We start from the raw sequence: 16629 nt of genomic DNA, 5'->3' as shown, positions 1-16629 counted from the left end.
CTCTACAAACCCTAGTTTTGTCGTTGGCTTCTAATCCTTGTTTTTCTATTCTCTCATTTTAGAAATATAACTCGTAAATTTGGAACGGATATCACGCTGAAGATACGTTTTTTTTCTTCTTTAGCGCAAAATATATTTGCATTAAATATTTCTTTTAAAAATATATTTGCATCAACAAATATTTTTCACACGCGCACAACAAAAGACACTTGATGATGTTGATATTATTCGAACATTCACCGCAAAGAGGTCTCGGAAAGGTCATTTACCTCCTAATTTTATTTAGGTTATATTTCATCTCTCTTATTTCAAATTGTACTTTTGTTGAATAAATGACAGACTTCTTTTATTTCGATTTATGACTATTTATCTATACTATGACTATTTCAAATAATAACACGAATAAATAATATCAAAATAGTTGGTTTTCCAATTATACTCTATAACAAATTTCTTTATAAGAATACCATATTTTTTGTGTCATTCAAAAAGATAAGAATTTATATTATATGATATTATATTTTTAAAATATAAAGATGCAGAATATATATATAAGTATAATATTTTTAGGCATCTATACTTGTACTTTTAATTAAAATCAAAATTTTATATTAATAATTATACGCATTATGCAACACTAAAATAAAAGTATACGCATTAGCGTAACAAAAAAACAGACATAAAGTATTACTCTAAACGCTAATGTATGTGTATATATTTCATAAAAAAAATACCGTTTATAATTTTTAAACGATAGCGCAATAAAAAGAGCGGAAAAACGGGCACGTGAGTGCCCGTCTTTTCGCTAGTATATATTAGGGTTAATGGTGCTTTACCCCTGTAATATAGGTCATTTCCGGTTTCCCCCTGTAATTTTTTTTTATTTACCCCCGTAAAAAAATTGTTTTAGAATACCCCCTAATAGGTCATTTAAAAACCATTTTTTTTGCAGAAATTTTCGTTTTTGAATACAAATAACTCATGTAACAAATAAATAAGAATAAATTTAAATATTAAACAAAATGTAACAAACACGATATGAATATATACATGTCTGATTTTTTTTCCTTTATCATTTAAAAAGTGTAACAAATTAGATGAGTATATTTATACTTACTTTTTTATTATCCCAATTATACGCTTAAACAACTTTTTCTATAATATCTATAATAAAGGTTGTTGGTGTCATTAAAAAAAAAGGAATTTAGATTGTATTTTTTGTTACATTATTGATGTCATTGAAGTAGATAGTCATGGTTAATTTAGTTTGTTATAACTTTTTTTTTTGGTTACATGAGAAAAGAAAAAGAAGAAAAAAGAAAAGAAAAAAAAGGGATTACATCCTTACAAAGGACACCCTAAGAGCATCAGCTAGCAAAGCTAATGACAAACTAGAAGGAGGCGTTTGGAGCATAATTAAAGGATCTACGTTATTAGCTCCCAACTTTGCTAGCACATCTGCACAAGCATTCCCTTCGCGAAGGGTGTGATGAAGCGATATTGACCAATCTTTTGCCATGAAATCTCTAATAATCTCTAGCTCATTCGAATAATGATGAAACTGAGATGTTCCCTCTGTGACAAGTTGAACCACATGCAAATAAAAAAAATAAAAAAATATCATTCATAATTTTCAAACGTTAGCACAGTAAAAAAAAGAGCGAAAAGACGGGGACGTCCTATAGAAGTATGGATATATAGTAGATCCACTCCCACGGTATTAGTTGTGTTTATTCCACAAAATAAAAATTTGGTTAATAATTTTTTTTAGTAAATAGTTTTTTATTTTTATTTAACATTAAATTAATAATGATTTAATTGTTGATTAAACATTAGGATAATTATGAGTTTAATCGAAAGAATTTGGTTTATCTGTTTTTTTTTTTAAGAAGTTCTCCACTTTTTATGAAGAAAAAATAACAACTTTCTTATTTTTCTAAGTTTGTTATCGTAAATGATTAAGTTATGGTCATTAAAGAATTAACCAAGTAAACGTCAAAAAAAAAAAAGAATTAACCAAGTAAGACGAGTTTAATTCGAAAACAATCAATCAAAATATTTAAAATCGCCACATCAATTAATAGAGTAATAAATTCCCTTAAAAAAATAATAGAGTAATAGATACATTTATTTTCCACTTAAAAAAACAATTATTTTACACAAACAAACCGATTAAGTTTGATGGATAACAACTTTAGCCAAAATAAACTCAACCGGCCCCATGAATACCTTTTTAGGGAAAACAAACAAACGAAGGAGCTAGTATATATATAAAGCCTTATTCAATACTAGCCAAAATAGAAAACCTAACATTCATTCAAACTCTCTTCTCTTCTCTGCGACAACAACTGACGATAGTAGCAAGATGAATGGCAACTCCGATCCTGTAAGTGTATGATGTGAATTTACTTTGTATGTGTATGATGTTAATTATTTACTTTATACGTGTGCATGAATTTCCTTTGATCAATTTCTTTATTTTATTTATCAATATTTCTTGTATTGCATGCATGGATTTCTTTTATATGTGTATGGTATGAAAATTTAATGTGTTGGCAATTGCGGTGCAGATGCAAATATTCATAAACATCAGGCATGGAAGGAAGATGTTCCCCTTGATGGTTAACAGTTCAGACACGATACTCAGCGTTCATGAGAAGATTTGTGACATGGAAGATATCCCAGTGCACGATCAAGAACTGTACTTTTCCGGAATACCATTACATTATCGCGGGACCCTTGCCAGTTACAACATACAAGACAAGTCAACTATTGACCTCATGTTCCGCATGATGATGGACTAGATGACCATCGCCGATTACTACATCTAAGAATAGTCTTTGATTTTTGCATTTCATTTTTAGGATTTGACTTTTGTTCTTTTTGTTTTGTTTTGTCTTCTTGAGCTTTATAATGATTTCTTTTACTTTGGATAATTTTCAGTAATTAAGGAAACATATTTACTTTTCAATACTAGCTGAAATCGTACAATAATTTTTTGTTTGTTTTGGCTTGAGTATGATTCAATTGAAAAGAGTTAAGTAACTTGAATCCATTCCGTGTATTTGAAATAAAAGTAGTGAATTCAAAAGAGGGTAGATTTATTTGTGATTCTCAGAGTGAGACAAATTGTATAGGCAGAATTCATGAAGATTATGGTTACACAAGGGAAGGGAAACTAAGGGTCCGTTTGGTTCGAGAATTAGGAGGGGAGGGGAGGGGAGGGGAGGAATTTTAACGGAGGGGAGGGGAGATATTTTAATTAAAAGTGTGTTTGGTTCACAAGGGGAGGGGAGGGATTTTAAAATTATTTTACTGTTTTACCCTTAAACTTAATTAAATAAGGATAATAAAGTAACGAAACAATAACGATGTAATCGATAACAACACAATGTAGACGATGGAATAATGAATTAGTAATAGGGTTGTTACAATTACAAGTAGTAATAAATAGTTGTTACAAGAAAAATTGTTAATAATATGGAATAAAAGTTGTTACAAGATAATATAACCTATAACCTAATAATAGTAAAAGTTGTTTCAAAATAATATAACCTAATAATAATAAATGTTGTTACGTTACAAGGATAATATTGAGATTTTAAATTAATATAAGGATAATTTTGGCAGTGCAATAAAATTTGCTCCCCTCCCCACCCCTCCCATCCCCTTCTAAAAATTGAACCAAACACTTCAAATTAAAAATCTCCCCTCCCCTCCCATCCCCTCCAAAACTCTCGAACCAAACGGACCCTAAGGAAAGAGAGGGAAGAGAAGTCTATTATTAGATCTTATGAGTTTTTTCTTTTCTTTTGAAGGACGTAATTCTTATGAAATTTCATAGTCTAATGGTATAGGTATTAGGTTGTATGAAAATATGACTGGAATATATAAACACATGGTTTATTTGATTTTAAATAAATAAAAAGGGTTATTATAGAACATATTGTTTTGGTAGCTCATGTTAGTCTTGGTCTATTTTCGATGGATTTACGAGTCTGCAACGTCTTATATATAAACACGCATGGATATGATTAAATATGAAGAGTGAAATTGAATAATAAGGTACAGTGATAATTTTTGTTTTCTTTGGTGTTATCTCTCCGATATGTAGGAGAAGGATATGTTGGAACATGTGTGGAAATTGAGTAAAAAGACTATAAACACAAATTCCTATGTTGGGTAGAACTAGTGTTCCCACTTCGGATAGAACACACACATTAGTACTCCCTCCGTCTCACAATAATTGTCTCTTTACCATTTTTTCTTTTTCTCAAAATAATTGTCACTTTAGAATACCAATGCAGCATTTATTATTTTTTTCCATTATTATACCCTTATTTATTAAATTTAATCCAACTTAACTACTCCACTAACTATAATTAATATGGGTGTTTTAGTAAATGAAACAAATTTTACCATCAAAATCAACACAATCAATCATTTCCTTAATAATCGTGCATAAACCTTAAACGACTATTATTTAGAGACGGAGGGAGTAGTGTTTATATAGTAGGGGTGTACCTCTAATTATTGGGGGTACATATATAGTTATGTGAACGAAGTAAGCACTAGAGAAAAAATATATGTTGATATATATTTTATTATTTGAAAATGATAAATTAAATAATTAAATTAGTACTTGATCTGAAATATATTTATGTACTGATCTGAAATATATTTATGTACTGAATAATATATTTTTTTACTCAATATGATATATTTTGATGCTCAATTTGAGATATATTTGTACTAGATCTAATATGAGAATTACTTGCTCCCAAATTTTCTCACTTATTAGTTGTGAACTTTCTCTATAAATAGAGAGCTCACACAGTGTATTCCATACACCGAAAACAACAGGATATCCTCATAATTTGAAGTTCGGTGTTATGTAAAATTTGGTTAAGAATTGATCGATCAAAATATAAATTTGAGTTTTGAGTTTTATTTGATAATTCGTTTTTAAGCAGAACTCGTTATTCAATTGTTAAAATTAAATGCATGACAATTTAGGGAGAAAATAATTAAAACAGAAGAGGTAAAAGGAAAAAGGAAAAAAATAGGGGGAAAAGTATTTGAAGGGAAAATCAGATATGTTCATATGTCTTGATGACCCGTTCAAACCATTCCCAGCCCATCCTGTAATTTAGCCAAACTCATTCATAAGTGACAAGGACCTCCATCACTGGTACCATTAATGAGTTATTAATCAAAAATGAGTTATTAATCAAATAGTTGAGAAAACTATTAGGCACTGCAGTCCCTACTGATGTGTTAATCTTCACTCTTCACTTTTCCAAGGTGCATTATGGAAACTATTAATCAAATATTTCTTAATCTTTACTCTTCACTTTTCCAAGGTGCATTATGGAAACTATTAATCAAATATTTCTTAATCTTTACTCTTCACTTTTCCAAGGTGCATTATGGAAACAATCTCTTTCCTTAACATCAACAACAACCTTTCTCCACACAGAATTACTATTTAACTAAGGTTGTAGCATTTCCTACAATCCAAAGACATTATCTGCAAAAAGTATAAAATAAATTTTAAATCAACGTGTGCATATATATCAGCATTTCATACGGATGTTTCTCATTTGGACATTAAGAAATTGATCAAGTACATGTAAATTTGTTTGACATTTCAGTATAACAGGGAGTAATAGACTAACAGAGTAGTAGATACAATTTCTTCAAAAAAAAAAAGAGTCCTTAAAAAAAAGTAGTAGATACAGGGCCCGTTTGTTACGGATTAAAATAAAAGTGATTTTGATATAAAATAATTTAGAGATTATATTTTAGAGATTATATGAAAAATCAGAATCTATTTTGCGTTTGTTTACTGTAATAAAAATCACTTTTTTTAAACAAATAATCTAGTTTGTTTGGATACAACTATATAAAAGAGATTTTTTATTACAAAATTAGTTCAATCTTTTAAATTATATTTTCTCTCTCCTCTAAAAAAATCTATTTTATTTTAAGCTGCTCCTAACAGCTTCTCATTTGAAGTTGTTTTTAGATTATTTTTAGATTCTGATTTTTTTTAAAATCTATAACAAACGGATACAAAATTCTTAAAAGTGATTATTTTTTTAAAATAAGTGATTTTTTTCTAAAAAAAAAAAGCTATAACAAACGGGCTCACAATTATTTAAATCAATTAAGTTTGATTGGATAACGACTTTAGCCAAAATTAACTCAACTGGGCCCGTGAACACCCTTCTAGGGGAAGTTTTACCCTATACCCCTACACATATACTTTCACCCCTACAAATCTTCATAAATTCCAATTTTACCCTTGTTAATTTTCCAATTATTTTCAAATTATTATGAGTTCACCCCCACAACATTCAATACCACTTTAAACATATACGAATTGTATTTTTTATCCGGAAATCAATCCAAAACGTTTTGGAATTCAACAAAATTTTCTGAAAACTCATGTTTACAGTTCTGGAAAATAGTAAATCGGAAATTGTATAAAATAGTGTTTGGGTGTATATGCCATTGTTTTTCTTAGATCTAGCGATAGCTTTGATCAAACTTAGATTAATTTTATTTTTTATTTTGACAGAATTAAACATAGATTAATGTTTTTTTTTTTCATTGAAAAGTTGTATGGCTATTGTCAATTTTACAACCATCGCAGCATCCAAACAACATATAATCAAAATTCTATCGGCTGGATTATAGGGATAGAACTCAAAATCTATGTCATCATCCATTCCTCAAGAAACGATTCCGGAAATAAAGATTGGGATTTTTGGGAAGCAATCAACGGAAACTCTTTGCATTCTTTTTTTTGGGATTCAATTGAGAGTAGTTGTAAACGATTCCGGGAATTTCTAATTTTCTAAAATCGAGACGTTGCAATCGATCAGTGGTAAACAATTTTGTGAATCCAACATCAAAAAATGATTTCCGGGAAACTAAGTAACCAGAACAATGCAGACGAACAAAGTCCACAACGATCAGTGGTAAACATAGAAAATTCGATCATGATTCACAAAACATATAAACCACCTGAAACCTACAACTCAAAACAATTTCGATAACAATAATGATTACTGTTGTAAAAGTGATTCCTATAAAAGAAAAACAAAATTGGAATTTTTTCCAGCAAGAAAGGATTCCGGTAACAAGAAAGGGTCCAAATAATGATCTATCTTACTCTTTGTTTTCTGTGAGAACGTTTTCTGGAGAAAGTGAGTAACAATTGAAAGTGATTGTGGAGTTTTATTTTATATAAAAGGGTAAATTGGGTAGTTTGAGTCAAATGTTGGGGTCAAGGTATAAATGTAGGGTGTGAGGTAAAACTTCCCCTTCTAGGGCAAAACAAACAAACGAAGGAAAACCAAATAGTATTCAATAGAAAACCTAACATACATTCAAAACTCTCTTCTCTTCTCTGCGACGGTGACGCGGCGAAGGAAACTACACGGCGGTGACAAGAGTAGTAAGATGAATAGCAGCTCCGTTCATGTGAGTGTATTTAAATTTTGTATATGTATGATGTGAATTTATTTTATGTGTGTATGAATTTCTTATAGCGGCCATACTGCGCTACTACCTACTTTACAAAGAAATCTTTTGTTTTATTTTATTCCATTAAATGCTTCAAAGTCTAATTTTATGATTTTGTTTTCTTTTGTGATTGATTAATAATGTGTTGGCAATTGCGGTGCAGATGCTAATATTCATAAACATCAGGTATGGAATGAGGAAGTATGTGAAGACGTCCCCCCTGATTGTTAAGAGTTCAGACACGATCCTCAGCGTTCAAGAGAAGATTTGTGACAAGTTAGATATCCCAGTGCATGAACAAGAACTGTACTTTTCCGGTATACAACTTCATTATCGCCGGACCCTTGCCAGTTACAACATACAACACAAGTCAACTATTGACCTCAGGTTCCGCACGATGGCGGACTAGATGACCTTCGTACCATCGCTGATTACTACATCCAAGAGTACTCAAACATTTTAATAGTCTTTGACTTTTGCATTTCTTTTTAATGTCTTGAGCTGTATAATGATTTCTTTTACTTGGGATGATTTTCAGTAATGAAGGAAACACGATTACTTTTCAACACTAGCTGAAATCATACATTTATTCTTTTTGTCTTGTCTTTGAGTATGATTCAATTGAAAAGAGTCAGGTAACTTGAATCCACTCCCAGTGTTGAAATAAAAGTGGTGAATTGAAAAGAGGGTAGAATCTCTGAGTGAGACAAATTTACATAACCTGAGTAGTCAAAGCAAATTTACATGAAGAGAGAAAGTGTGATTTAGTGTTTTGATTGTTTTTAAAGTAGGTGTGTGAAATACTCTGCAGCATGTGAATGAAATATTTTGAGTGTTTTGATTTTATTTTGTTTTAAAAATATTGCTAAGTGGTCGTTTTAATTTGTCAAAAACTAATTAGTGTGTTTGTAAGTTACGAGATTTGCCTAAAAAAACAACAAATTATTAGGGACATATCAAGTGAGAATAACATTTGTATATGAGATTGAAACATTGGTTAAGCGAGTCATTCACATGTGCCTTTGTTATGTGTTTTCCCTCTCTCTTAGTCGCATTTCTCAGTTACGGCTACTCATCTTTTTTCCTCCTTCCGTTGTTGTTCGCCGGCTTGAACACGGGGTTACCTCATTTTCAACCGAAGTTGTAGTCTATTTCTGTTTAGATAGATGTAACGACTCCAGTTATATAGTCTGATTGAGGCTTGAGTGATTTGAATCCACTCCAAGTGTTTCCAAAGAAAGGGGATGAATATATAGATGAAATTAAATAGTATGTTTGATTCTGAGTTAGAGTGAAGTCATATTGTTAGTGAACCTTGGTCAAGTCTCTGATACTGAGGTCTCGATAGGTCTCTGATACATGTTTGATTTAGAATTAGAACCTATCCAGATTGTTAGTGAGCCTTGGTGTATAGTCTATGATGGCATTGTAATAAACAGAGTGACTCTGCTAAAAGGCAAGGCTGATGCAAAAGATAAATTGTTAAGTTAATATATACTAGAATATGCAGACACTAATATCTTGCATCATGTTCAATTATATTCACGTTTTCAAGTCTGTCTGTACCACAAATTCCGCTGTTCCTCATGTTGTTTGCTGTGTTCTTGCACCTCAAGTTTGGGATGAGATTCACAAGTTTTATCATGCAAAGTCATGACTGTTACGATTGAAGCTTAAATCTATAGCTGAAAGTATTAAATCCCTTTTTTATTATCTTGCTCGAATTTGTCTAAGTTTGGTCATGCTGCTAGCATTTTTACTTCCATAACTTCACCCTAGTGTCTGCGTCATGATAAGGACCTCCTGCTCGTGGTCCTCCTAACTGGAACTAGTGGCACTATAATCCTAATCAGTGGCAAAATTCTCTTGGTCCTTCACTTGGATTTGCTTCTAATGGTGCTCAATCATCTTCTCGTCCACCGGTGCCATCTGCAAGCCAACCTCAAACCTACCTCATTGGATCAGAACGTTCAATCTTCTCACTATGAGGCATCTTAGTCGTAGTATCCGGATTCTGGTGCGACTCGTCATGTGCAGCCGTGCAGGGCCGGCCCAAGGGTCAAGCAACCAAAGCTCTTATCTCATAAGTATTGGTCACATAATCAACATTAGACGTCTCAAGAATGATACTTAAGATCAATTCCAACGGATATAAGCATTGGCCATATAATTCAAAAATGAGTTCTTAATCGAATAGTTGAGCAAACAATTAGGCACTGCAGTCCCCAATGATGTGAATATATGTGAGATCGATATAAAAGATCACGTTTTTATTTAACATATTAGTACACCGTAGTCTCTAATAGTGAAACTTCATGGATGAACTTATTTGAGCAGTGCATAACAATTTTAGGAATGAAAGATACAAACTCCTAAAAATTATAAACTATTTTGATCAATAACTACAATTTCGATAAATAATTTAACCAATCACTCAAGACATAATAATATAATATTGATTGGCTATATTCCCATATCATCACAAATTTCATGATTTCAAATATTGTTACGAATTTAACAATTTATAGTTTCAATTTAGAGGCTGAAATAAGGAGCATAAACAACACCATGATACGAGTCATACAATCTTAAATGACAAGTTTATATTTGAGTTGATTGTGACACAAATAAAAAATATACACCTCGATGACTGCATCAGAATCTCTAAAGTACTATTTTCTTAATGCATTCATACATAGTTGTGCTTCAAAATCTTCACTCTTCACTTTTTCAAAGTGCTAACAACCCGAACTGTAGTAAATCCATCAACCATTATTACTCGCTCGTCGTCGCCATAATTTCAATGGTTTCCTATGAAATACAATCATGCAAATATTAGTTTGTAAATTTGAGAGACTAAATTGCTCGACTTTACAGTTTGTAGTATCAAAATGCTGATTTACACGTTCAGCATTATACAATTAACATGAATATATGAAAAGATGTGACGGCTTCAATCACCTAGAGAAAGTAGATGTTTCTGACATATCCCTTATGCTTAGTTTATTAAATGCTGATACAGAATCATCTAGTAGTTCAAACTCAAAGCATGCATCTTCAATAGCTTGATCCAATTTCTTGTCCTCGTCAGCATTATGGAAACAACCTCTTTCCTTGGCATCAAGAACAAGCTTTCCCCACACAGAGTTACTATTAACTAAGGTTGTAGCATTTCCTACAATCCAAAGACAATATCTGCAAAGAGTATAAAATAAATTTTAGATCAACATGTGCATATATGTCAGCATTTCATAAGGATCGCTTTGCACTTCAAATTTAACTTTTTTTAACATACCTAGCCCTAGTGATTGCAACATTTTCTCTTTGTCTATTGGAAAGAAAACCAACTTTTCCACTCATATTTGATCTAACAGTAGATATTATTATGATGTCTTCTTCACCACCTTGAAAGCCATCAACGGAACGAACACTAACAGAAAAGTTAGGATCCGAAACCATGTACTGCTTCACTTTCTCTTGGATTTCATAAACTTGTGCCTTGTATGGAGATATGATCCCTATGCTGACTTTATTCCTTGCCCTTACAAACTCTGCCACATAAATAAAAGATTGATATATATATTTATTTGAGCTTATCTGTTGGTACAAGTACATGTGAGACTAATTGGGAGGATCTCATATGATAGCCTATGACATGCCTACTAGTTATTTTCAGCATATTTTTATAAGCTCTAAAGAACAGCTCATGTGAACAGCTTATATTGAAACAAACTCCGGCAGGAAAATAAACTCTGGACGAAAGATAACAGATTACACAATGTATATGGTATATTATGACCCTGTTTGGATAAAGAGCTTAATGTCAAACTATTTTCATATATGCTATTAACTGTTTTCATAAGCTGTCTTGGAGAGTTTATGAAAATAAGCTGAAAATTGCTTCTGGAATCTGGACAAGCCATAAACTATTTCCGTATACTCTCTCAAACAATCTCAAAAGTGTTTATATCAGTAAACAAGCTCAAATGTGTAGATCCAAACATTGTATATTATATTGCTAAAAATTGGATTAACAAGCTTATTGACTAAAGAAAAAGAGAAAGAAATCAACCTTTTTTAAGTCTTCCAATAATCTCAGAGATAGCAGCAGCTTCGATCACATTCTTCAAACTATGATCATGATTACACTGCTCTTTACCCTTAGATATGTTGATGAAAGAGTAGGAACCATACATTTTTCCTTCAAGGAAACGTTTGTTATAGCTCATTTCTCTTACAATGTTGGCATCAGAAAGTTGACCATCATAGAACTCTTTACTTGGAAACATGCTTATGGATGGATGCATTCTATATTGAACATCAAGCATATGCTTCTTGTATCCCAACAGTACTAGTCTTTCAAATAAGCTTCTTCCAAATTCAGCCCTGTCAGCAATCTGACACAAAAACATCATAATCATAAGCCATAATAAAAACTTCACTCGGAAAGTTAATATCTTTGTCTCATTTTATTTGTCATGTTTGAAACATTGTCTTATCTCAGATTATTTGTCACTTTACATCAAGACTTACTTTACCAACAATACCTTTAATTTATGTTAACTAGTCTTAATTGCACTTTGATCCCTCTATTTTTCCTCGCTCATGAATTTAGTTACTCATATTTCGAAATTTAGATTTTTCATCACCCTAGTTCAACAAAAAAAAAATTACATTTTGCCTACGGGATAATTTTGGGCAAAAAATTACTAATGTGCTAGGTTATTTATTGATACGAAAATGAAGTTGATTACGTGACCTAATACATGTGGATTTAAATCCACCAGGGTTAGACCAACTCATAAGGTTGATTGCCACACCACGAAATATTGTCCTAAAATTTTCAGGTGAACAATAATAAAAGACATTTTATGAAAACTGATTGTTTTAACTTGAAAGGAAGTATACCTACTGATTTTCAAGTAAAATTAAGCAGAAAATAATTCTCTAAGTACCTTGCTTTTGACCATTGCAGGAAGTTGTCTTTCATCACCAATAAGAATACAACGATTGAGGCCATATAATTGCAACGGAATAGCTGATTCACATTCTTTAAGCTGAGCAGCTTCATCAATCACTAAAAACTGCACTTGTTTCATTCCTTCTGTGTACAATTTTGAAGAACTTGATGCAGTACAAAAGAGAAGGCATGCATTTTTCAAGCAAAATTGTGATATGCCATATTTTGTTGTGAGTTCAGGAAGCTTGATAGTCTCGCAAAGAAAACAAAGGGTATGAAGGAACTCTTCTTTTTCGAAGCTTAACCATCCAAACCAAGCAAAAATTCTCTGTCCAACTCCAAAATGATCATTGAAAGATTGTTTTTGTTTGCTTTGACTCAACGAAACTTCAAGAGATTTTAGCAACTGAAGAACTCTCAAAATTTTCATCGCCACCTCAAGTGAAAGGAAACTTGTTGGCAAGTGAGTACACAAAGTTTTCATAAATGACTTCAACTTCCCTCTAAAGAAACAGAATTTCTGTCTGAAAAACTGTTCCATAGTCATACCAACACTTAACTTTTTATCATCTTGGTATATATCATATTGCTCTACAATGTAACCATGTTTCTTCTTCACAAACTCCTCCAATGTCAAAAGACAATGATACTTGCATCGTTTCTTGTATGAAAAATATGCAGGTTTTACATGACTATAATTTCCAACGGCAAATTCTTCCAATGACACAACATTTTCATTATGTTTACTGTTCAAATACAAAGCGTATTGCTCTTCAGGATCCTTTAGTAACCTTATCATTGATTCTAAACAATTTTTCCATCCTGTCATTGGAGAAAAACAGTACAACAAATCATCAACTCTATTATCCAAAAACACTTCACCAAGACCCTTATAAGAATCTATTTTCATTCTTTTACTATTTCCAAATAGTACTATGTCACCGAGACCATATGAACCATGTTCAAGTGAATCCTTAGCTATGCTGTGAAGGCGCGACACCACTGCCAACACTGCAGTGTTTGTTGGAGCACATGTTAGTGTTCTGATTCTTAACTTGAGGAGACAAAATAGCATGGATGCAACTGTTTTTGTCTTGCCAGTTCCTGGTGGACCCCATATGAGTTTAATAGGATCATTGTGATGACACTTCTTCATATGAAGACAACTTAGAATAGCATCTTTCTGAGACTCGTTTAGATTTTGAGCTTTGATTATAGTTTTGACTCGGGAAAAGGATCGACCGAGATTTACTCCTGACAAGCAAGTATGACAGTTTTGTTCCATCTGTAAAATATAATGAAAACATGAAACTTTTTATACAATTTTGATAGAGTAGTAACAATATAATAGAACAATAAGTAGTCTTGTTAAGAAAAGTTTTAAATAGAGGTTGTAGTAGCGTTGCGATTGCAAAAAAATATTGTTGAAACAGCCACAATAGCAGTCACAAAAACAACAAAAACGTTGAGGCGAAAGAATGCAATCTAATCTACGGTATTAAATTTGTTATGTCTTTATAGCAATATTGCAATTAGGGCCACATCAAGTTATCAACTGAATTTGATCATGATTCTCTTCAAGTCTAAGATGAATAACTAATTGTGATTCTTACCCTTGAATAAGGCTGCAACACTTTCTGAATTATATTCATGTTGGATCCCTCCATCTCTGAGTTCAAGGCTTTCCAAATACGAATATTAGTAGTCATGTTAATGAGACAAACTGCATAGAGTTTCTGTGCTTTGTTCTTACTCAGGTCAAACTTATGCATCTCCATGTACTTTGACAACAGTATAGGAATCTCATCAGTAAATTCATCTTTTGATCCTTGAATATAAGCTATATGACAGTATCTTTTGATCCTACTCAAGTCATACACGCTTCTTGGTCGAATATTTGTGAATGCAATGAGATCACCAACCTCAGGTTCATATTTTCCTACTCCGTACACTTCATCAGTAATGCTCTTCAATGTAATTTTATAGAACAAGTCGTACGGAGGATTGAAGTCCTTCGATGTTTCCATTGTTCTAATTTCACAAAAAGAAGCTTGAGGCACACTCATCAAGCTTGAATATAGATCACTATGTGTTTCCTCAATCAATGCAGGAAAGAATGAATTCATGTAATCATTTGTTGACGAGAATTTCTTTGGAATCTTTGGCACCTACCAAAAATTGAGACACATATCAAGCTAACTTAACTGAGACATTGAAAGTTTTTTTGTCTTTTTCTAGCTAGAATTATAGATGGTTAAATACTTCCTTATTCTGTTTTGATGAAATTTGATTACTAGAAATATACTTGCCATTTCAAAATAGAAAAATGAAAAGACAAGAAAAAACTATAGAAAAAAAAGGGACTTATTATATATGGAAATTGGATCTTCTTCGAACCTTTAACACTCTCAGACCAACATTCATTATGATACTCACTTTTTTTCTTGGGTGAAATTAACGTAGGTCTCACATTTTAAAATTGAAAATGGGTCCCACATAAAATTACGAGACCCGGTAAATTTTATCTAACAAAAGAGTGAGTAGTGTTGAAAACAATGCGTTTCTAGTACTCCTCTTAGATTTTTTTTTTTTTGAACAAGAGTACTCCTCTTAGATTAATCCAACGATTCAAATTACATCGGAGAATTTGAAGAGACGGCATTCAAACAATACAAATTACACACTACCTTAGTTCTGCTAGGTAATTTCTTAATTTATTTTCCTCAAATGGAAAGAAAAAAAATTATGTCAAAATAAATAGCAAAAAGAAATAAGCTTATAACAATATTTTTCAAATAATTAAATGAAAAGGAGAATAAAGTCGATAAGGTGTTTAAAATTGGAGGCATGAGTGATTAAAAAATTGTAAACTATTGTATCTTAGTTAAAGAACCTGGTATTTGAAAAGACTTTCGTTGAGAAGATCATCTAGAGTCCAAGAGAATACAACACTTATTAAGCTTGCACAACGAAGACATTCCTCCATATTATTGCATCTCTTCTCCATCCTTGTTACTTAATAATGACACCTTTTGATAAACTCTAAATTAATCTGCATAAAGGAGAATAGCTTTATTACAAGTTAACTAAATAAAGAGTTTATGTAAAAAAGATTAAAAAAAATTGTTCAAAAGCTAAAGCACATTTACATATCCATAATAAGAGAAGAAAAAATTTATCATGAACTTTATGATGAAAAATTAGCAAGATAAACATCAAAACCATAATACTAGTACTAGTAATTAAGCAGTGGAAACCTTTGAGAACTTAAAGAGCACAAGTAGTTGGAGAAATACTCAAGATAAGTAGCGTTCTACAATGTACATTACGACACTCTTTTTTTTTTTTTTTTTTTTGAGGGAATACATTAAGACACTCTTGTGTAGCTAAAAAGACACTCTTTAAATACAGAACTTGAGCAGACTATACTAATACCAATCAATAATACCAATCCAGAAAACTTGTTTATTGAATAGGAGTATTTACTAAATATACTCCTTTTTTGAAATCCAATCGTTGTTTTTTTGTTTAGTAAAATTAGTGGAAAATAATACTTGTACACTTATAAGAAAGTGACGTAATAAATATATGTGTGTGATAAGAAAGAGTGAGATGTTGTAACCAAAAAAAAGAAAGTGTCATGAATATTTATACACTTCACACTATAAATCTTCCCCACCTTCTAGTTTGATTTCCTTTCACACTTCATCTGTTCCAAATGTGATTTTACCGCATCTAATATCCATTCCTGAGGAAGAAGAAGTGGATGGGTCCCACATACATGACGTGGCAAGGGCTGAGTGGGAGAGAAAGGGAATTATTCTTTGTAGTCTTTTTGGAATGCAGCATAATGACGGTGAATTAGCAGAAAGTAGTGAAAAGTCTCCACCTAATGGGAAATTTTTTTTTTCCGACCCTGTTTGCCAAAAAAATTCCAAAGTTGACCCCTATTGAAAAAAAATACAGAAATGACCCACTTTCAATTTTTGGGGGTTTTTTTTTTGTCGTTTTCTGGAGTCCCGCCGTTTCAAATGGCGGGAATGAGCCGTCTTTCTGACGGCCGTCACGTCGCTGCAGGTTGTCTTTTTTTTTTTTATTTTTTTTTCAGTACCGCCATTTGAAATGGCGGGAATGAA

General features: G+C 31.9%; 1 protein-coding gene and 1 long non-coding RNA gene across 4 annotated transcripts; one reads left to right on the top strand and one right to left on the bottom strand.

The window, feature by feature from the left end:
- Window positions 1–7379: 7379 nt before the first annotated feature.
- LOC146923615 (uncharacterized) lies at window positions 7380–8219 on the top strand. Its single transcript, XR_015009835.1, has 2 exons — window positions 7380–7491; window positions 7697–8219. It is a non-coding gene; the product is annotated as an uncharacterized LOC146923615 (long non-coding RNA).
- A 1756-nt stretch (window positions 8220–9975) lies between these two features.
- Window positions 9976–16287, bottom strand: LOC146923614 (helicase SEN1-like). 3 transcript variants are annotated; one of them, XM_085708777.1, is made up of 8 exons: window positions 16173–16286; window positions 15387–15545; window positions 14107–14661; window positions 12489–13778; window positions 11606–11930; window positions 10829–11084; window positions 10495–10728; window positions 9976–10344 (listed from the first exon to the last, which is right to left on the bottom strand). In XM_085708777.1, the coding sequence occupies exons 2-8, from the start codon at window positions 15498–15500 to the stop codon at window positions 10299–10301; spliced, it is 2820 nt and encodes a 939-aa protein (XP_085564903.1). In that variant the 5' UTR covers window positions 15501–15545; window positions 16173–16286; the 3' UTR covers window positions 9976–10298. The 3 variants fall into 3 exon arrangements, with proteins under 3 accessions (XP_085564903.1, XP_085564904.1, XP_085564905.1); XM_085708778.1 differs by lacking the exon at window positions 16173–16286 and adding an exon at window positions 15751–16110; XM_085708779.1 differs by lacking the exon at window positions 9976–10344 and having other exon boundaries at window positions 10420–10728; window positions 16173–16287.
- Window positions 16288–16629: the final 342 nt, after the last annotated feature.

Source organism: Medicago sativa, chromosome 5 (genome assembly GCF_051527215.1).
Source record: "Medicago sativa cultivar Bolivia chromosome 5, Bolivia_mono, whole genome shotgun sequence".
Lineage (NCBI taxonomy): Eukaryota > Viridiplantae > Streptophyta > Magnoliopsida > Fabales > Fabaceae > Medicago > Medicago sativa.
The sequence above is the reverse complement of the archived record's forward strand: the minus strand, read 5'-3'. Positions and strand labels throughout refer to the sequence as shown.